This window comes from Neopsephotus bourkii, unplaced genomic scaffold, assembly GCF_033783945.1.
Source record: "Neopsephotus bourkii isolate Nb327-2 ecotype Australia unplaced genomic scaffold, CSIRO-AGI_Nbou_v1 NB_565, whole genome shotgun sequence".
Lineage (NCBI taxonomy): Eukaryota > Metazoa > Chordata > Aves > Psittaciformes > Psittacidae > Neopsephotus > Neopsephotus bourkii.
In genome coordinates this window covers 2572182-2594287 of record NW_026901066.1, presented here as the reverse complement: position 1 = coordinate 2594287, position 22106 = coordinate 2572182, and the positions used below count along the sequence as shown (strand labels likewise).

At 39.5% G+C, this 22106-nt stretch overlaps 1 protein-coding gene across 11 annotated transcripts in view; it reads left to right on the top strand.

The window, feature by feature from the left end:
* Positions 1–22106, top strand: part of PUM2 (pumilio RNA binding family member 2) — an 86946-nt gene that overhangs the window by 16100 nt on the left and 48740 nt on the right. For 8 of the 11 annotated variants that reach the window (XM_061351217.1, XM_061351213.1, XM_061351218.1 and 5 more), the window contains one exon: positions 17733–17801. In XM_061351217.1, coding sequence (XP_061207201.1) covers positions 17751–17801 — 51 coding nt within the window. In that variant the 5' untranslated portion in view covers positions 17733–17750. Of the gene's footprint in view, positions 1–17726; positions 17802–19075; positions 19174–22106 lie in introns of those variants that run through there. The other 3 variants (XM_061351214.1, XM_061351222.1, XM_061351221.1) reach the window with 2 other exon arrangements.

Sequence of the window (22106 nt, the reverse complement as noted above, 5' to 3'; positions counted from 1 at the left end):
CTTAAACACTTCAGCAGTTTAAAATAAATACACCAGGTTATGAATTTTAACACGTTGTTTGCTCCTTCAGTTCTGTTGCCAGTAGAGAGGGGAAGAAGGTAGGAACTAATGGTGAAAACATAGGAGTCCCTGCAGGTAGGTCTGCCAGAGCCTTTGTCAGATCCTGAAGAAGCCAGAGCTGATAAGCAAAAGAATGTCAGAGAAATGCTCTGTAGCAGCCTTTTCAAAGCCATCAGGGAAGGATAGTTGTGCTATAAACAAAAGAATGTAAATTGTGTCTTTGCACAAAGCTTTGGTTGAGCTGCAGTTGTTAAATTTACAGATTTCTGCAGAAGTTTTGTGAATATAAGTTTCTGCTGTAACAAAGAAGAATTTTTTTTGGGAGATGGAGAGAACACAGGAAAGAATCTTGTTGAGTTGAAGAGCATTTTGGCACTTACGTAGTATGGAGAAGAAGTTCTGTGTATCAGTTATTTTGCAAGTATTCAGCATGGCTTCCATGTGTATCCATTAGAATTAATATAGCTATGAGAAAATGTGCGGATGTTATTAAACTAATAAAATGTGCAGATACTTAATGTTGTTGCCTCCAGGATAAAACAGGTTTTAACAAACATTTTGCCTTAATTTTAAACAATAAGGTTGTTTTGTTTGTTGTTCAACTGAGATATGCTAATATGTTTGTGCAGTGGGAATTGGGAAATAATTTTCCCATGTAGGACCTCACAGTCATGTAGCCCATCCCTTGGAACAATGAACATAATCTCATCATTCATATTGGGAACAACATAATCTGTTTCCTGACCTTACAGTGAGAGTCACATTTTCGGAATCATTAGAACTTCCTTTCATAGATTGTACTTAAAACTGTCCGTAAAAACCTAAGTGAGATTGCAGTCCATAGTTTCTGAGTTCCTAACTTTATTTGCAACTTTTTCTTAAATTTAAGAATAAAATATAATTGTGAAATATAACTACTTTATAGTGCTTTCAAAATAACTTTTATCAATAGCTACTCTAAGGCTTTTTCAAGTGCTCAGCAACTATGCAGCACATAAATACTTTCATTTTATTGCTGCTCTGTCACAGTCAAAGCTTAAGTTTTATCTTAGCAGGTTGACAGCTCCTTCTCCCGGTGAAGTTAACATCCATCTGAAGCTGTTCTGAAGATCATTTATTTCTGTTTGTGCAATCAAGAGGTTCTATAGCAACTTTGCTCTAAGTGTTGCCTGTCTGTGTTTAAGTTTGCAATGGTTTTGTTATTTTTCTTTTAATATTTCCCTCAGTTAATTGCAGTAGTATTTTGCCTCACTTAACTAGAACCCCACATTACGAATGTCAGATGTATGATTTAAGCAGCTTCTCAAACTTGCAGACTAGTAAAACTTTTCAAGCCTCACAAACTAGGAAGAGAAATCTTAGGAAGGATTTTCCATTGTGGTCGGGGAACAATGTGGGGGGCGGCATTTGATTCCTGTTTTGGAAAATGCTGTATTCCCTGTTAAAACAATCTGAAGTTCTGGGTGAGGTTTTTCCCATCATGTTAGTGCCATATAATTTGGAGCAAGTGTCATAAGAGTTTTTAGGTGAATTTTAAGGTTGTGGCTTCTTGTGTATTTAAAAATATGTCTTGCAACCTGCATACTTGAGTCATCACCTTATTACCTATTTGTGACAGTACTGGCAGCAAACATGGCAGGGAGGACACAACCAGTCTGTCTTCCCTTCTTTTTGATTTGAAATAGTTAAAAAGGGATACTTTGTGACATACTGCAAGGTGTTTTCTGTGATGTGCTTTAGGTTATGTCTGTAAGTGTAGAAGAAAATTACAGTGTTGAATTCTGCGGGTACTTGATCTGTATTTTTAGTAGTTTCAAGCATGTAGTGCATGAATGGAATAGACAAAGTTAACCGTTGTCAGGACAAGGAGAGTAATTGCAGTCACCTGGCTTGTGCAAACAAGTTTATTCCATTAAATTCTCTTCAGAGACTCTTCCTTAATCACCTTCCCCTTCCAAACATATTTGCTGTTTTGATGCATCTGCATTTTCTGAGCTTTTCAACCAGGCATTTTGAACTGCTTCTGATAGTTTTAGCTCACGAGATACTTGCCAGTCTCTACCCACTGCATATTGTCTTGTATGCTGCCAAACTGTGAACTGCTGCTCCCTCTATGGATTATAGAATTAGTTGTGTTGTTAAAAAGCCTATTCACAAATATGCATTCTGCCATACTTGAGTTGGTCTTTACGTTTTCACCTACTGTCATGTCTCCAAATAGAATCATAGAATAGTTAGGGTTGGAAAGGACCTTAAGATCATCTAGTTCCAACCCCCCTGCCATGGGCAGGGACTCCTCACACTAAACTGTCTTCCCCAAGGCTTTGTCCAACCTGGTCTTGAACACTGCCAGGGATGGAGCATTCTCAACCTCCCTGGGCAACCTATTCCAGTGCCTCACCACCCTAACAAGAAAATTTCCTCCTTGTATCCAATCTAAACTTCCCCTGTTTAAGTTTGAACCCGTTACCCCTTGTCCTGTCACTACACTCCCTAATGAAGAGTCCTTCCCCAGCATCCCTATAGAGGCCCCCTTCAGATACTGAAAGGCTGCTATGAGGTCTCCATGCACGCAGCCTGGCACTTAAACATTGTTGAGTGTCTAAATGCGAACAACTGCTTTATTCCTACTTTACCAATTCAGGTTCTCATTGTATCAGTCTTTGTTATTTGTCTTAGATTGAGAGTTCTTTGAAGCAGATTTGTTCATACTTTCGTGCTTATCCAGTAATTAGCGTAGGAAGACTCTTTTGATACTACAGCAGAACTAACAGCATGTGGTCACCCATGCATTATCTGTGATTTACCTATAGATAAATTATCCTGTATGCTTGTGTAGCACTAGCTCTGTGCAGAGTCCAGTCAGGTCTGCAAGGAGTTCTTGGTGGCTGCATAAATCTGAATGGTAGCGCTGTTTCTGGAGGTAAAGGGGTTTGGAAGCACTTAACAAATATTTATGCACCTTGGAGCATGGCGTAATGAGAACCAGGGACCAATCTTACGGATCCAGTTGAAGTTTCTTTGCATTTTATTACTATGTGCTCCAGGTTCTAGGTGGCACTGTAAGGCCTTATTCCAGACATGATTATTATGTGATTGTGGAGTTTTGTGCCAAAGCTAGAACTTGTTTTAGTCATTCTAGGTGAGTTTTGCATAGACAATAGGGATAAGGTGATGGGAGCCTGTAAGCCTGGGGGAAAAATGGCTGCATGTAGTCATGCAGGCATTTTACCTTCGCAGTACATTTCTTCATATTTTCTTAGTCACTTTTTGCTGTTATTCAGGGTGTCAAGAAAAGAAAAATATTCAAAATTTGGGTCAGTTTTTTTTATTCTGCTTAATCATTAAGTTCTTAACTGCAGGTTTAGAACATAGTTTGTTTTCTTTTTTCTTTTATGTGATTAATATTGGAGCTCATGAAAATGTCTGACACTGCTTTATTACACAGAACTATCTTGGTTTGGTGTGATTAATATTGTGATTAATTTTTTATGTGATTAATATTGGAGCTCATTAAAATGTCTGACACTGCTTTATTACACAGAACTACCTTAGTTTGGTGCATTTTGGATTAAAGTTAGGGTGGTTAGGACCCACGTGTATCTTTGAAGGTAGTGGAAGTTACATGAAAACTTTTTCTCTTCAGTGAAAACGGCAGAGACTGGAATTCACAGGAAGCAAAGCAGAGTTGTGGGTACATATGTGAGCAGAAGCAGGGGGGCAGCATGTTTGAGAGAGTGCTTTATTTTGGATGATGGTGAATAACCTGGAATTTAGACATCTAATCAGTCATTTTGTTTGTAAGATGACCTTCCTGTATTTTGTTAAATGCTAATTCAAATGGGGTGTGTGTGTGTGTGTGTGTGTGTGTGTGTGTGTGTGTGTGTGTGTGTTCACAGTTCCTGCTTCTGGCTACTGGAAGTTCTGCTGGCTTTATGCTGATAGCTGCTTTCACATATAGCTGCTATTAAATTTTTTGTTTCTTACATGAAAAGGTTGACAAATTTGATTCTAAATCCATTGTAACACAGATGTATTCATGTCAATTTTTGAACTGATTTTTGTTACAACGCTTTTTTTGCTTCACTTTGAATTGTTAATTGTAAAGCCACTTTGTTTCCAGTAGTTTGTCATCAATAAGTAGTGTTATTTTGGACTTTCGTTTTTACTTTTTTTGAAGGACTATGCTGACGAACATTTAATGAGATATTAATGTCTAAGGCTGAGCTGCTGCTCTTACTGAATTAGGAGTGAGGTTTATTGAATTAGAAATGGTCTCTCTAGCTGTACTTTTACAGTTGGCAGGGGTTGTTTCAGCTTTTAGGCAATTGTAGAAATCTATGGTTAGTTTAAATACACATATTGTGCAAAGAGGACATCCTTAGAAAACAGCTGAAAAAAATAATAACAGCAGTTTCTCTTCAGTGTCTATTCCTGTTCCTCTGCTCTAGGCGGATAAGTGGAAAACACATATGCTTCCCTTTAGTAATTCTTTTAACATATGTTAAGAGAAATGTGCTTTACTGTTCTCTGGCTGACCTTGAGGTTATGCAGAGTTTAAAGGCTCAAAGAATCAAGATAGGTTTTGAAGCACACTGGCATATATTTGAGACTTTCGTGGGGTTGGTTTGTGTTGTTTGTTTTTTTTTTCACTGGCATTTAATGCTGGTGATACAGACAACTTGTGTGTTTTAGCAGCAGCTTTCTTTAGAACAACTAGTTATAGTGGAAAGAGAAGTCTAAGAATCCTGAATTTCTTTTTTGTACTACCTGTGATTCAGTTAATTGCCCAAAGACTAGGTAGTTAAGTTCCTTTATCTCTGGCTTTAGCACCCTCTTCTCAAAGATCAGACTTTGTTGATGCTCCCTGGTTTTCCTCTTGTCTGCTGGAGGAGAAATAAAAACCAAAGCAGAGCTTATTCAAAGGGTACCGGACAGTGAGGGAGAAGTCACGATGCTAGAAACTTCTGGGCAAGAGAATTGGAACTTCAGGGTTTGCATCTAGTGTTCTTGAAAACTATATCCTTTACAAATGAATGCTACGATAAGCACATCTGCCATATTCAGGAGTAAAGAAAATTAAAGTAAATCGTATGAAGAAGGTGATTGCTGTATATCCGGAACTGCTGGGGGTGAGAGGAACTCTTCTGAAGTCACTGCTACATTAACATAAAAGTTTCCTGGAAATTCTGTCAATGTGGCTTATTTCCTCAGCCCTGCTTTTAATGAGGAGGCGGGAAGTGTGGGTGTGGGTATACATCTGTACAAAATCTTTTTCTTGGTATAAATTATACTGTTTAATTGGTTATGTTCTATGGGATTCTTTAAAATAACCTTCTTTTTAAGGTGGTATTAAAAATACATAATTTCTGAAACAAAAATCTAAAGCTTGCTTTTTTTACTTTTTGGGCAGGGAGATGTTCTGTTTCAGATTCTCTGGTAGCAAATAGAAAAGTGATAATTTTTATATATATATATATATATAGTGTGTGTGTATTTATATATAGAAAACATTTCAGCAAAAAAGTTGATTGCACTGTGGAAAGTTAACTTATGGAAATTTTTACTTAATTTTAGGCCTGTACATTCCAGTTGTTCCAGTTCTTGTTAACACATATAAGAAAACCTTGTTCACTCTCTATTAGAATCATAAAATCATAGAACCATAGAATAGTTAGGGTTGGAAAGGACCTTAAGAGCATCGAGTTCCAACCCCCCTGCCATGGGCAGGGACACCTTGCTCTAAACCATATCACCCAAGGCCTTGTCCAACTTGGCCTTGAGCACTGCCAGGGATGGAGCATTCACAGCCTCCCTGGGCAACCTATTCCAGTGCCTCACCACCCTAACAGGAAAGAATTTCCTCCTTATATCCAATCTAAACTTCCCCTGTTTAAGTTTTAACCCATTACCCCTTGTCCTATCACTACAGTCCCTAATGAAGAGTCCCTCCCCAGCATCTCTATAGGCCCCCTTCAGATACTGGAAGGCTGCTATGAGGTCTCCATGCAGCCTTCTCTTCTCCAGGCTGAACAGCCCCAACTTTCTCAGCCTACCTTCATAAGGGAGGTGCTCCCGTCCTCTGATCATTCTCGTGGCCCTCTGGACTTTTCCAACAGTTCCATGTCCTTGTTATGTTGAGGACACCAGAACTGCACACAGCACTCCAGATGAGGTCTCAAGAGAGCAAAGGGGCAGGATCACCTCCTTCAACTTGCTGGTCATGCTCCTTTTGATGCAGCCCAGGATACGGTTGGCTTTCTGGGCTGCAAGTGCACACTGAATCTGGCTCATGCTCATTTTCTCATCGACCAGCACCCCCAAGTCCTTCTCCGCAGGGCTGCTCTGAATCTCTTCTCTGCCCAGCCTGTAGCTGTGCCTGGGATTGCCCTGACCGAGGTGTAGGACCTTGCACTTGGCATGGTTAAACTTCATGAGGTTGGCATCAGCCCACCTCACAAGCGTGTCAAGGTCCCTCTGGATGGCATTCCTTCCCTCCAGCATATCAGCCAAACCAGACAGCTTGGTGCCATCGGCAAACTTGCTGAGGGCGGCTCAATCCCACTGTCCATGTCACTGACAAAGATTTTGAACAAGACCGGTCCCAACAGCAATCCCTGAGGGACACTACTCATTGCTGGTCTTCAGCTGGACATTGAGCCATTGACCATAGCTCTTTGCGTGCGGCCATCCAGTCAGTTCTTTATCCACCGAGTGGTCCATTCATCAAATTGATGTATCTCCAATTTAGAGACAAGGATGTCGTGTGGGACAGTGTCAAACACTTTACACAAATCCAGGTAGATGACATCAACTGCTCTACCGCTGTCCATCAGTTCTGTAGCCCCATCGTAGAAGGCCATCAAATTGGTCAGGCAGGATTTCCCCTTAGTGAAGCCATGTTTGCTGTCACCAAGCACCTTGTTGATTTTCATGTGCCTTAGCATGCCTTCCAGGAGAATCTGCTCCAAGATTTTGCCAGGCACAGAGGTGAGACTGACTGGTCTGTAATTAGAATGAAAGTTGCGTTTCATTAATCATTACAGTATGTACTGAGATAAATTGTCCCTAGTTCCTGCTTGTCTACAGATAAATTTGGAGTTTACACAGAGTGTTCATCCTCAGAAAAGGCAAAGTTTTAAGCCTTTTTTTAGTAGCATACTGCCTTGAGAGAGCTTAAGTTTCTTTGTGAAGTTTTTTAACTTACTAAATAAAGTTTTTGACTAAGAGCTAATGATGAAGTAGTGAGGACTGATGTCTCAAAGCAGCTGTGCAGCACATTAATAATGTCATGCTTTCTTATAGAAGTAGCTGCAGAGTGTTAATTTCTCATTGATAAAGCCTTTCAGTGTAGAATGGAGCAATAATGGTTAGAAATTTGTCTCATGAATTTACCTAAATTTCTGTTAGGTGACCAGTAGCATGTGCTACCGTCTTATAAGAAGGTGATGCTATCTGACTAGCCTAACAGGAAAAGTATAGAATTTTAACTCTTTCACGGACACCCCCTTGTGGGGAAAGAGATTGTGTGCCCTTGTGAGATTGGGAGCTGAGGGTCTGAAAGCAATGTGTGGACCCACATTTCAGGTTCAAAGCCCTTTACTTAGTGCAGGTGGCCAAACGCTTCTTACAGATAAAATCTCTATCCTGAACTGCTGGTCTGAACCTTTTCAAACAGTCTTTAGTGCTAACCATGTAGTCCAAGGTGAAGGAATCCAGGACATTTTACAACATCTGGTGAAAAACGAATTGGATATAGCCCCTACCATGGGAGAGACTCTTAAGGCTATACAGCAGTTGAAAACTGGCAAGGCAGCTGGGGTCGACAGAATTCCACACAAAATCTGGAAGCACGGAGGCCAAGCACTTCATGCTAAATTTCACGAGCTAGTTGTGTGCTGTTGGGAACAGGGTAAATTACCATCAGATTTTTCTGATGCAGCCATCATCACTGTCTAAGAAACAAGGCGTAAAGTCAGACCGCTCAAGCTATCGTGGTATAACTGCTCTCCATTGCTGGAAAAATTCTTGCAAGAATGCTATTGAACAGATTAGTACCTGCTATCGCAGAAGAACTTCTACCTGAAAGTCACTGTGGTTTCAGGGCTAATAGAAGTACCACAGACATGGTATTTCTTCTCAGACAACTGTAAGAAAAGTGTGGAGAACAGAATAAGGGGCTCTATGTAACTTTTGTTGACCCACCAAAGCTTTTGACACTTTGAGTAGAAAAGGCCTGTGGCTGATCTTGGAATGATTAGGTTGTCCCCCCCAGGTTCCTCAAAATGATTATTCTGTTATATGAGGATCAGCAAGGCCAAGTCAGATATGGCGATGCACTCTCTGAGCCTTTCCCAATAACCAGTGGTGTGAAACAAGGTTGCGTTCTCACACCAATTTATTTATAATCTTCTTCAGCATGATGCTCCAAAGGGCTGTGGTAGACCTCGACGAACAAAATGGCATTTGTATTCGATATCGTACTGATGGGAGCCTGTTCAATCTAAGGTGACTGAAGGCCCACAATAAGACCTTAAATCATCTTGTCCATGAACTGCTTTTTGCTGACGATGCTGCCCTTGTTGTCCACACAGAAGCAGCTCTGCAGCGTTTAACATCTTGCTTTGCAGAGGTGACTGAGCTTTTTGGGCTGGAAGTCAGCTTGAAGAAGACAGTAGTTCTCTACCAACCTGCACAAGAAGATTATCATCATCCCCACATTACCATTGGCGAGTCAGAGCTTAAGTCAGTTCAGCAGTTCAGCTGTCTGGGAAGCATTATTTCCTCAGATGCCACGATCGACAAAGAGATAGACAACAGAATAGCAAAGGCATATAGAGCCTTTGGAAAACTCCATAAAAGAGTCTGGTGCAATAAACACCTGAAGAAAAGTACAAAGATTAGTGTCTGTAGAGCCCATTGTACTGTCTACTCTTTTATATGGGTCTGAATCATGGGTTATCTACCATCATCACCTGTGACTCCTTGAATGCTTTCATCAGCGCTGCCTCCATACAATTCTAAACATTCATTGGACTGACTATGTGTCAAATGTTACTGTCCTTGAACAAGCAGGGGTCACCAGTATCGAGGCCATATTGCTGAAATTGCAGCTGTGCTGGGGAGGGCATGTATCTAGGATGAAGGATCATCGCCTCCCTAAGATTGTGTTTTACAATGAACTTGCCACAGGTTGCCGCAAGTGAAGTGCCCCAAAGAAGAGATATAAGGACACCCTGAAACAGTACCTTAGCCTTGGCCATATTGACTACCATCAGTGGTCCACCTTGGCCTCCAGTCAGGAGACTTGGAGACACACCATATGTAATGTCGTTGTCTCCTTTGAGAACACATGCAGAAGAAGTCTCGAGGAAAAAAGACAATGCAGAAAGAATCGCTCCCCACCTATACCACCCAAGGAGACCTTTCACTGTGCTTTCTGCAACCGGATTTGCCTATCCCACATTGGCCTTTTTAGTCATCAGCGTGCTTCTAGTAAGCCTGGGTGAAGCCCTTTGCAAATCTTTGTTTGCGAAGTCAGGCCATAATGATGATGATGATGAGAGTTCTAGAATTAGAAAGAAATGTCATGTACATGGAGTAATCGTGTTTAGACAAGAACTGCAATTTAAGTTTAATTTCACAGCTTTGTTTTCAAACTTCTGAATATATTTAGAGTCTTCCTGGTTTGTTTGTGGTGTGTTTATGCAACTAGATGGGATTACACCTGAACTATTTCACATTAAAGATAAAACCTGTGCACTTCCTTGCATGAAAGACAGTTTTTCAGTTTGATTTACAAGCACTAAAGGACCAGTCAGCCCCTTTTGTTTGAAGAATTATCTTTTCTTGTAGCTCATATAAATAATAATCTACAAATGTATGGATAAATATTTTAATCAATTGTTGGGGGTTTTGTTTGTTTTTTTGATTGCATCTATGTATATATATAAAAAATCCTGTTTATATAAACTCATTGCCAAGTTTTCATGGAATTTTTCTGTTTTGTGAAATTATATAGAAGCTTTTTGTCAGCTCTCTAGACTTTTATTTTACAAAGTTCTGCAACATCTGTCACCCAAACTTCCTGTTCTGTACATTTCTTAGAAACTCTTCTGAGTGGATAATTTCTTTCACAATTAAAAGACTTTGGGAAACCTCCTAAATTATGTAGTATAAGCTGTATGCCCTGCTTACGTTGGAATGCATCACTTTAGCTCTTCAAATGGAGCAAGCACTGGAACTGCTGTAAATAGTTACAAAATCTGATTTCACTACAGACACATTAATTTATGCAAGGCTGGTAATTCTGCCTGCATTTGATGGTCAGGATTAAAATCCTGAGTTTGAGGACACATGACAGTAGCTTAGAAAAACTTTCCTGACAGTTCTGCCACTTGTAGGGCAAAGCTTGAACTTGTTGGGTGGGAAGACAGGCATAAAGTGCCTGTGCAAGGCACTTTATATGCCTTCCTGTGCAAGGAAGATGTTTCTTAACGTAATGCAAGAGTTCATGTTTGGGGGGAATGAGTGCAATTACCTAGTTCTTACATCATGTTTCGGTCCGTAGCTGGGAACAGAGCCCTAGGTTCTCCATCCTGTTAGGCCCATGAACCATCACATAGGTCTGAAGCAGGTGGCAAGGTTATTTTCTTCTTCTTTTCTTCACAGGAGGTAGTGTCCTGTTAAGCTTGTTCTGTATGGTCTGCTGGCAGACAAGTATATGCAAGTAGATCTGTAATTTACAGACTTATCAGTGACTTGTCAGATGCTATCCAGCATATTTTTTTCCAGCATAATATATTTATATATGTGCTGTTGATAAAAACCTAGGAAATTCTTTTCTCCTGTGTGCATGCTTCCAGATTACTGGAAAAAAAGGAAGCAAAACATTTGGTCAGTGTTGTACACACAAGTGTCAGCTCTTAGGATCACCTTGCTGCTTTGTGACTAAGTTTTTCAGCAGACTGGACAGTGTTTTTGCTGAGTATATTTAATTTCCCCCCTCCTCCTTTCTACATGCTGCAGAATCCCCACCTTGAAATCTGCTTATTTGATTTTTTTCGTTGTTGGTGTCCTCAGCGCTGTTAGGATTGCTTCTCAGACCACAATACAAAATACAACTCCAGGAAAAAAAAGACAAGAATGTGAAAACCAGAGTGATGGCTTAGCCAGGTCAACTAAACTGACAAACTAAATCTCTTTTGTTAGAGTGTTTAAATGTATAAAGGGTCATAGAGTCCAGAAGTATAGCTCAACCTGAGAATGAGTTAAGTCTAAAAGAGAGGGATGAAGAATTACCCAACGGCAGAAAGTTTGACTTGGGTTTAGAACACTGTAATTTGGTGAAAGTTATTGAATACTCACTCCATATGGTCCTCAAAAAATCATAGAATCATAAAATAGTTAGGGATGGAAAGGACCTTAAGAGCATCTAGTTCCAAACCCCCTGCCATGTGCAGGGACATCTCCCATTAAACCACGTCATCCAAGGCTCTGTGCAACCTGGACTTGAACACTGTCAGGGATAGAGCATTAACAACTTCCCAGGGCAACCCATTCCAGTGCTTCACCACCCTCACAGTGAAGAACTTCTTCCTTATATCCAGTCTAAATTTCCCCTGTTTAAGCTTGAACACATTACCACTTGTTCTGTCACTACAGTCCCTAATGAAGAGTCCCCTCCCCAGCATCATTATAGCCCCCCTTCAGATACTGGGAAGGCTGCTATGAGGTCTCCATGCAGCCTTCTCCAGGTTGAACAGCCCCAACTTTCTCAGCCTGTCTTCATACAAGAGGTACTCCAGTCCCCTGACCATCCTCGTGGCCCTCCTCTGGACTTGTTCCAACAGCTCCAAGTCATTTTTTCGTTGAGGATACCAGAACTGTACACAATGCTCCAATGGAGTCTCACAAGAGCAGAGATCTGTAGCCCCATCATAGAAGGCCACCAAATTGGTCAGGCAGGATTTCCCCTTAGTGAAGCCATGCTGGCTGTCACCAAGCACCTTGTTTTTCATGTGCCTTAGCATGCCTTCCAGGAGAATCTGCGCCAAGATTTTGCCAGGCACAGAGGTGAGACTGACTGGTCTGTAGTTCCCTGGGTCATCCATTTTCCCCTTCTTGAAAATGGGGGTTATATTTCCCTTTTTCTAGTCATGTTACCTCCTTTGCAAAACTCAGCATACCTGTAGACTTTGAATTACTTGGGCACAGCAACGTTGATTAACCTATTTGGTAGTAGGTGACGCATCTAGCCAAAGATGGCTTTAATAGAACAAATGCCTTGTTTTCCTAAAACATTGCACCAAATATGTGGTATTTTTTAACCGACTTGCGTACAGAGCTTTTCAGTTGTGATTCCAGTAGTTTTCTATTCAACTGCTCAACAGCTTTTATCTGGATACACTATTGGCTGGATTCTAAACCAGAATAATTACATTGTAGGTAATTTGGCAAAATATTCTAGAGGAGATATCTGTGTATAAAGCCCTGAACTTCGGTATTTCATAGTAGAGTTTTGGGGATTTGCAGTTTAGGCTTGGCTAGTTTTCTCTTATTGTCCGTTGTTAGAAATCTGTACTAGATTTGTGTCTAGTTTTTAATTTGTATTAAAATATTATTTAGTAGTTTCAAGGTGGCTGCTCATCTGAAATGTTTTGGGGTTTTGTTCGAGGTTTTTAGGGTTTTTTTTAGTATCTAGTGAAATGTTTGACATGACTTCACAAGGTAGTGTTTAACTTAATGGAGGGCTGGGAGAATTAGTGTGTTGTGTTTTAAAATATAGGCACTTTTGTGTTCTTACATTAGTTTCACTTGCTAATAAGAAGTCTTCTGTATATAGTAATAATGTATAGTCTTATATAATATACATACAATAAATGTTGCTGAAGAGCCATCCCTTAAGAAAACTACTAGAAAAGTATTTTGCATTAAAGTCATTTAGTAAAATAAAAAAGCTGGGGGATTTGCAGTATGAACAGCAGCTTCCCTTTCTTTACAGTCACAGTGCTGTAATTACCAAGTGGTTTGTGTTGAATTTCTGGCCCAGTACCACGGCTTCAGCTGTAAAGTGTGTCCTCCCTTTCTTTGCCACAGTGTTAGGGTATTCACCTGGGAGAGGAGGGATGAGATTTGGAATTTCTTAATGCAGAAAAAGTTTGTCTGACTTTCTGCTCAGCTGTTTCAACCAGTTCTGATCTATAAAATTAAGTACTTGTCCTGGATTTAGCAGTAGCAGTCATTTTTCTTGGTAGCTGGTGCTGTGCTGTGTTTTGACTTTCAGGCTGGGAACAGAGCTGATAAAAACGATGTTTTGGTTTGGCCAAGGACTTTGTGAGCCTCATGCTCTGCCAGGGAGGAGGGGAAGCCAGGAGGAAGCAGAGGCAGGACACCTGACCCAAATTGACCAAAGAGGTATTCCATACCACAGCACGTCATGCCCAGGATGTAACTGGGAGTTACCCAGAAGGGCTAGGGGGACTGCAGGGTTGGAGGAGGTATCGGTTGGTGCTTAGTTGGGCTGGGGGGCAAGTTATCGGTCGCCTGGTGATGGGGTGTTGTATTCTCTTCCCTTGTTATTTTCTTTATAATTACTATTATTGGTGGTAGCAGTAGTGATTTGTGTTATACCTTAGTTACTAAACTGTTCTTATCGCAACCCATGGGAATTGCTTTCTTTTCTATTCTCCTCTCTGTCCCTCCGAGAATAGGGGAGGGCAAGAAGGGGGGGGGAGTGAGTGGATAAGCTGTCTGGTTGGGGTTAAAACACGACAGTACTGTATTTATATTTTTGTTTTGATCTTATTTTTCTCCAACTCTTATTTCAGAGAAATGGCAGATCTTTGCTTTTGCAAGAAAATGCTTAGAAGCTGACTTCCAGCAGGGTGCAGCGTTATTGGAGAGAGTATTTGTTCCCAGAACCTGGCGCCTGGGTGCCAGAAATGGGTATTATTTTAAGCAGTGTTTCTTCTGGTAATTGTAGATGACTCTCCAGTCAACAGTCTGCCTCTGGAATTCTGTCCTGAGTTATGTGAGGATATGGTTTCGTGTTACTGGTTTATCGTGTAGTTGCCACTAAGCAGGTACTTCTGCTCCACCTTGCCCCAGACCTGTTTGTCCTTGTTGCTTTGCCTGTATCAAATCTAGTGGTCTTGCTGCTGTTTTTTTTTGCCCAGTTCAGTTGATGTGGTACAGAGAAAAAGAATAAAAACACTTTCTGAATAAAACCTTTTTCCTGATGATTGTCAAGTTCCTGGGTACTCAAGCTGTTCTAACAGCAGTGTGTGAAGAGGTGTTATACCTGAAGACTGTGTGTAGTATCCATTCGTGTGTAATTTGGGGCCCTGTGGAATGATCTGATGTGTATCAGAAGTTTGAAAACATTGCCAGTTTCTCTTTGAAAAGGCTTATTAATGTTCAACTGGAAATTTAAGATTAGATCTAGTAACTAAATCCCCAAAGCAGGTAGGTGATAAATGGAGAAAGAGAAATTGTCAGTGATTGTGGGGGAGAGAAAACAAGACAAAAGATATAATCAGCCAAAACCAGGGGAACAATGTAAATGTTGAGCAGTATGTTTCATAGGCCTCTCTGACTTACGAATTATTCCACATAACAGAGAATTAATAAAAATAGAGATTTTTGTTGGCGTTGTTCTGAATGTGAGGTAAAAAAAGTTTCTATTGAAAATGTTTATTTCTGGAGCATATGAGTTAAGTGAATGTTGGCATTGAAATAGAGAAAGTAAAACTTCCTGGTAATAGAGATGATCCTAACCAAGTTTCCCTTTCAGGAAAGAGCATGTCTTTCTATGTAGTAGATCTAGCTTGGTTGTCATTCTGGATGTTTTCTTCCGTTGTAGTGATAGAGCTAGCACTGAAGAGAGCAGAGCTGAAGATCCTAGTGCTGCCTTTCTCCAGTCTGTAACCTTACCTGTGAAACACATGTTCATGACATGGGACAGGATTCTGTGGGCTGCTGTTTCTTATGGGAATGGGAATTGAGGCTCTCTTTGCTCTTCGAAAGAAAGGGGCCAGTGAGCAAAATCAGTGTTTGGTGTACTAAAGTTTATTTACAGTTTCAGGAAACTTCAGTTCCTTAAGAGTTAATTGAACTGCTCGGGAAAAAAAATGCAGTAGCTGTGGTGTTACCCAGATTCTTGGGTTGTCTTGTCTTAGAGACTTAGAAGTGTGTGTGGCCATGTTTTTGAACTTTACTGAATTGTGAAAAATAAGCATTTGGTATTAGGTCTTGCAGTAAGTACATAAACCAACAAAAAACCCCAACAAAAGCACAACCAACGAAAGAAACAAACAAACAAACAAACAAACAAAACAACCAAAAAAGCAGCCCCAAGAAACCAAACACAAAACCAAACAAAAAAACCAAACACAAAGTCCAAACAAACAACTCTTTCCCCCTCCCCCCAAAAAATCACCCACAACTGAAAAACTTAAATCTTTCAGCCTCAGTTGGGTTTTTATTTAACTTTGACTTGGGTAATGTTTATGGTAAATACAGTTTGGCAAGGTTTAGCTACAAATTGTGTTTAGAGATACTGTGTGACCAGAGTCACCTTTGAGACAAAAGTACCTATTCTATGATTCTAATTTACTATTTGAGTGTAATTGAAACTGAAGTGCATGACTTCAGCAGAGGCAGTGGCTTATGGTAAAATTATCAACTCAGCCACCTATAGATGAAATTATATTCTGAGAAACTGTAATACTCAAATTATTTGTTTGAAAAATCTTTAACTGTTTTAAGGATGCATAAAATAAATTTGATTTCAGTTTTTAGAAGACTAAAATCAACCTAATTGTCTTAAATGTCAGCATCACTGAATAAAAGATCAAAGGTATTGGTTTCTCTCCCATCCCCCGTAATTCATCAGAACCAAATTTGCACTGAAAGTGTTGGGAATTGTTTTTATTATCCATCTTAACTAAAATATTTGTTCTTTCTGAAGGAAAGTTTCTTTGAGCTGTGAAATTTCTCAAAAGTACAGAGCCTCTGAAGTTAATGGCTTATAATGATTATGGGGCAATAACAGTATTTTGAGAGTAGAATTTTGAGAATAGAGCATCTATTGACAGATAATTAACACTTTACCAACAAGTTGTTTGTGTCAAAACAAGATGCAAGGTTGTTTGTTAGTATTTGAGTATTGTTTGAAAAGTGGTCTTAATGTGTTAGCTGTATGGAGTAGCTTAATTTTGATTTATTTGTTAAGCAGCTGGGTTTACTAGGGGGAATTAACTCCTCCAGAGAGACTGGTATCCGGAGGCAAACTTTTATTTTCTTTGAACTTTCATAACTTCACCATTTCACCCTGCTGCATCTCGCTGTTGAGGGCAGAAACAACTCTGAATTGCCTTTTTATATTTGTTTTTCTAAGCTTGCCATGGCTTTGAAAATTCCTTGTGGAAACCATTTTCTCAGGAAAGAATGCACCCAGTGCATTGTGTCTGCATGCCGTGGAGAAGGAGGTGGTTTGTTGCAACAGCAGCTCTTGCTTCAGTAATATACCTTTCATATTTACAACAAAGACAACACACAGAGAAGGAGGAGTGCTATTTCCTGGAAGAAAGTGTGAGAGGCTGTGATAATGCAATCAGTTAGTAGATTTTAAAAGCAACACATAGCTACTAGCTTTTGTGACCGGTCTTGTGAGCTTTTCTTTGTTTGCTGTATGTACTCAGTAACATCGTTGTGTGATGCCTCATCTCCTTTCCAAGGGATATTGTATGTCCAGGTCTTTAATTTCACTTTTTTTTTTTTCCCCTCTCTTTTTTTTTTTTTTAACACTTGTTGCAAGTGTCATATTGGTTCCATAGTGAGTGATATTTATTTAGCCAAACGAAGATTAAAAAGATGAAAATTCTGAAGTCTTTTGGGATTTCTTGCATGTTGTTATATTAGCATGGTTCATTAAATTGGTCACTAACTGTATCTGTTAGGAAATCTAAACTCTTGTTCTGCTGAGATTGATGAGCAGATTGACTCCAGAACTCGTTAAAGTTGTAAAGTAGGTATGCTTTTTATTCAGTGCTGAGACACACAGGGATAATTCCTCAAAGTCATGCGTGCCTCAGTGTTGTTTCCCTCTACATTTATAAGGTTGCACCATACGCCTATACATATTCATGTCCTATCCCCGCTTCATATTACAATGAGCGAGAAGGTCCTTTGGGCCTGCGCAGTGCCCCCTCTGGTCATGGGCAGGGGTCTCAAGATGAAGTAAATGAGTCTTCCTCTTCTTGAACTTTTGAACTTTTAGTCTTCACGTATGGCCTTAGGGCTTGGTCCCAGCCATAAACCATCTGCTTCTCCCCCTTAACAGTAGATTCAGGCCTCTACTTTTCGTTATTAATAGCTGCTTATCAGTAGAATCAGGCATCTGCTTTTCCTTGTCAATAGAACCAAGTGTCTGCTTTTCCTTATCAATAGGTAGTGCCTTTGTTCTGCTTAGTAGGCATGATAGGTACAGACAATACCTTTGCTTAAGCAAGTGAATTCCTCTAACCCCCCTGTACAACCCCTCTGCATCAAGATTAAGTAGCAAATTTTGTGTGTGCTTTCATTTGTCAGAAATCTTGGGGAGCATTAGAAACTCAACTTTTGAAAATGTATTTGACTAATGAATCGCTGTTTCATTTTTTCCTCAGCAGGTTCGATCTGTGGATGAGATGAATCATGAGTTTCAAGCTGTTGCCCTAGAATCTCGGGGAATGGGAGAGGTAATTATTGACAGCTGAAAATGCACTTGGTTGGAAATGTTGATAAAAATTAAGAAGTCTTAAATAATACGAAGTGGATCGAAGGTCTTCTCTTAAGACCAAATTGATTTCTCAGGCAGCTGAAGATTTCTGTTCTAAGGTGAAGATAAACTAAGTACTTTGAAGAACACTGGTATGGTTGTTCACTGGATCTGCTGCGATACTGTGTCAGTCTGATTTTATGACAGATACTCTTGGGGAAGTGACGGTAATTTATTTGAAAGTTTGTGCATTTCACTGAAATGGGACATACTCTCAGTGTCACTGTATCTAAGCTGGTGAAACAGCTGCTTAGTACCTCTGAAAAGCCAGAGACTGGGATTTGAGAAAGGTCTGACTCCAGAAAAAGTGCAGCTGGTATACCCTAGCAGAAATGTGTGGTTATTTCCTGGTAATTTTGCTGCTAATTACTTGTTAAAAGAAGATATTTAACCAGGGTGAAGACCACTATTCTGTAATTTAGCTATAGGGAAGAAGGACTTTTTTTTGTTCGTTTCTTTCTTGTTTTTTGCTTGGTTTTGGGTTTTTTTTATAAAGCCAGTCTGCTTGGAGGGATCAGGGAGGATGACTTGGCTCCTTCAAATGCAGTTCTGGGAGCTGTTAAGAAAGTAATCAATGTGCATTAGGGTTACTTGCCCTGACAGGACATGCTAATGAAATAAATTCACATTGAACATTTTAGATTGGATATAAGGAAGAAGTTCTTTACTGTAAGGGTGGTGGGGCACTGGAATGGGTTACCCAGGGAAGTTGTGAATGCTCCGTCCCTAGCTGTGTTCAAGTCCAGGTTGAACAGAGCCTTGGGTGACATGGTTTAGTGTGAGGTGTCCCTGCCCATGGCAGGGGGTTTGGAACTAGATGTTCTTAAGGTCCTTTCCAGCCTTAACTGTTCTATGATTCTGTGAACTAAGTTTTCAAATAATGATCCTTTTGTCCTGCCTGGTATTTGCCTAATTCAGTTTACAGTTGAACCAGTGACAGTACTTCAGCTTAACTTTCTTAAAATGACAGGACCATGATCTTTATGGAAACCAGAACTTACTGTTAAAAATCAAATGCCATGTTCTAGTGGCTGAATGTTTCTGGGCTGGCACATGGCTATTGATTTTTTACTGCAGTGAAGCATTTAACAGTCAGTTGGCTTTTCAGCAATTTTTACTTCATCCAGAGTTCCATGCCCATCTTTAACTATCTGTGTTATAAGAAGCACTAATAGATGAAGGCCTGTTTTTCAGAAAGCCAGATAGCTACATGGGATATGCTTGCTTCTCCCTGTCCACCCCATCCTCTCCAGTTCTAAAAACTCCTTTTGAGAAGTAAAGGTATTAGTAAGGTATGTGGGATAGTACCAACAGTTGTGATAGAGCGGATGGGTAAAATTCTTACTGGTGTTTGTTCTTTTGCCACCCGTGAAGTACTCTGAAAGACTGAAAGCAGAGAAAGTGAAGGATGGCACAAATTCCTGGTTATTAAATTGAGGTATATGTGACTGCTCATCCAGATCTCAGGTTGAGGGACATATTTCTGCATGGTTATGATTTTATTTGTTTTCATGGTATTCTGTGGATCTGTGAAGATGCTTAAAAAAAAACCCCAAAGCAACAAAAAAGCACTAGAAACTCCAAATCCAAACCCCCCTACATGCAAGAATCCAGAGTTCTGTTACAGTACTGTAGCATCAGAAATCGATATTATATCGTGACCCTGCACTTACTCAGTTATTATGACTTTGATTTCAACACTTTCTTACAGGTATCTTGGGGTAATACAGTTTCACACAGCTAGGCTGAGTAAGTCAATAATTTTCTTACTATGTTGCACAACAGTAAAGTAGTTCTGGAATAACCTTCTTTTTTATTATAACCTTCAAAATATTATGGGAAATGTCTCATAAATACCCTTGTAAGCTGGAACTGGTATTTGTATGTTCTTTGGTGCTGCCCTCTGTCTACTTTGACAGGTATGAAAGGGAGGTCATGCCAAGTGATCTGCTTCTAGCTATTGGTAGGTTGTTACCTTCCTTATTTTCTCTATCTGGATAGATTTTATTCCAAACTGAAAATGATTTCTTGGTCATAATTCTAATCCTTCTTTGTCTTCCCTCCCCCCCCCCCCCCCTTCTGGGAATCAGTACTTGACATTAGGAGACTGTTAAGTCTTGATTTTCACATCATTACTAAAATCAAGCCTTGTCTGTGAATCCTGAGCAAGTATCGCTTCCATGTGCTAATGTAAAGTAATACAGTACAAAATCTGTTTCCATTATACTTTAACACATTTTGGAAATAATACATACTGGAGATCCTTCTGTTAAGCAATCATTCTGAGCTGCATTCAGATGGAGCATGGTCTCAAACACTGTCAGGACAGCATAACGTGAGCCAGTTGTACTATTTCCTTGATCTGTTTATGTCGTGCAATTCTCTGTTAATTTATTTTGTAAAGAAGCAGTAGAGTTTTATTAGCAAGAGATCTGCTGATTGCAGGCATCCTTCACTAAATGTTCTCTGAATTTTTACCTCTTAGATTGGTTATATACAGATAATGCCTCTGGCTTCAGCTCTCAAAAGCTATCATGACCCTTAAGGTCATGATAATACTCTGAAGAAATAACAACTCATGGTGCTATTTCTTTTCTCAGGCTTATATAAAACTTTCTGCCAAACAGGATATAAATAAAAATATTTTTTGATAATGTCTATTCTTATAGTAACTTAGAGGGTCAAAGCACACAGTGATTTCATTTTAGGGATAGTGTATACATTTCTGCTGTCAAAACTTCATTCAGAGAAATCATAGAAAGCTCTGTAGGATAGACTTCTGATCCTAAAAATTAAAAAATAGTGCAAGAGGCAGTAATTGAGACTGTGCAGTTACTTATCAGTGAGCTGGTTAAGAGGCAGCTTTAGCATAATTGGTGATTGTGTAGAAAAGGGCTTTATTCGTCTGCTGGAGACGTAACCAGGGATCAGTGTTGATACTGAAAAAGATACTTTTAGTGTACTGTTGGAACATCTTTTGTAAGAAATAAGGCAATCTTTTCCATTATTTTCAATTAGAATTGGATGTATCTTTGTGATGTTTCTTTTTGTTTTGGGTTAAATGCAGGAAATGTTGAGCATAACTCATGTTATCAAAGCATGATGATTTTAGCTACTTGGGTTAATTTGCGATGATTTCTTGATGAAGTCTTTTACAGTAAAACTAATCAAGTGGGTTTTTTTCTGGTCTGTTAAAGAGGAACACACTTGTTTTGGTTTTCTGAAAAGTACTCTTTTTTTGAGTTCCATCATTAAGAAGTTGATAGCTGCTAGGACTGCTGATTTACATGGCAGTCCACTTAAAAAAAGCATCATGCATGTCATACCCATCATCTGTCCAAGAAAACCCAAAGTAAATAGTAAATCACTGGCCCTTGGAGGTGCAAAATTACAAACTTTAGGAAAAATCCATTCATTTAAATACATGAGGGGCTTCTCTTATCTTTAACACAAGCCTTCCTGTAAATCTGTTTAATCTTCAATAGGATACAGTTTAAATTTAGTGTTGTGAAGTATAGATGATGCATTATGTTTTGTGTTAAAGATATTGTATATTCTTTGTGTGCCAGTGTACATGAAGGCTGTAAGCAGTTGAAGATATCTGACATTTGAGAGCATGCATATTTGCATTTTATTTCTAACATTGTGTTGCCTGGACACCTGATAGTGGAATTTATTAATTTCAGGCTAAGCACACTTTAAGGTAATGCTCATTTTATGACCCCCAGGACATTACTACATCTGTTTTATTCTGACATGGTTGTGCTAGGTTGTGACACCTTTGCTTCTGTATTTCTTATAGGTCTTAGCTGGTCACACATTTGAACCTGTATTAAGACTGAATTTAAAATAAAATGTGATTATCTTTCTCAAAACCAAGGTTTCATGGATACTAAATGCTTGTATTCTGTTCTACCACTATCCTATAAAATGAAAAATAAATAGTACTGTAAACTTGTTACAGTGGAAAGCTAAAAAGGATGAGTAGAGTGCATAGACTGATCTGAAATTTATAATCTTTTGCTTTTAGTTGAACAGTGGTTGTAAGATTCCATGAATTTTGTTTCTGTGTCCTCTGGCAGCTGACTTCAACCTTTAAATTCAGGGTAAACTTAATATCTTGGTGCTCCCAGAGTGAGCTTGGTTGACACCTAGTAATGATTCTGCCACCCATTGACAAGGTGGGTATCTCAGCTGAGGAAGGTTCTAACAGTGTAGTGCTCTT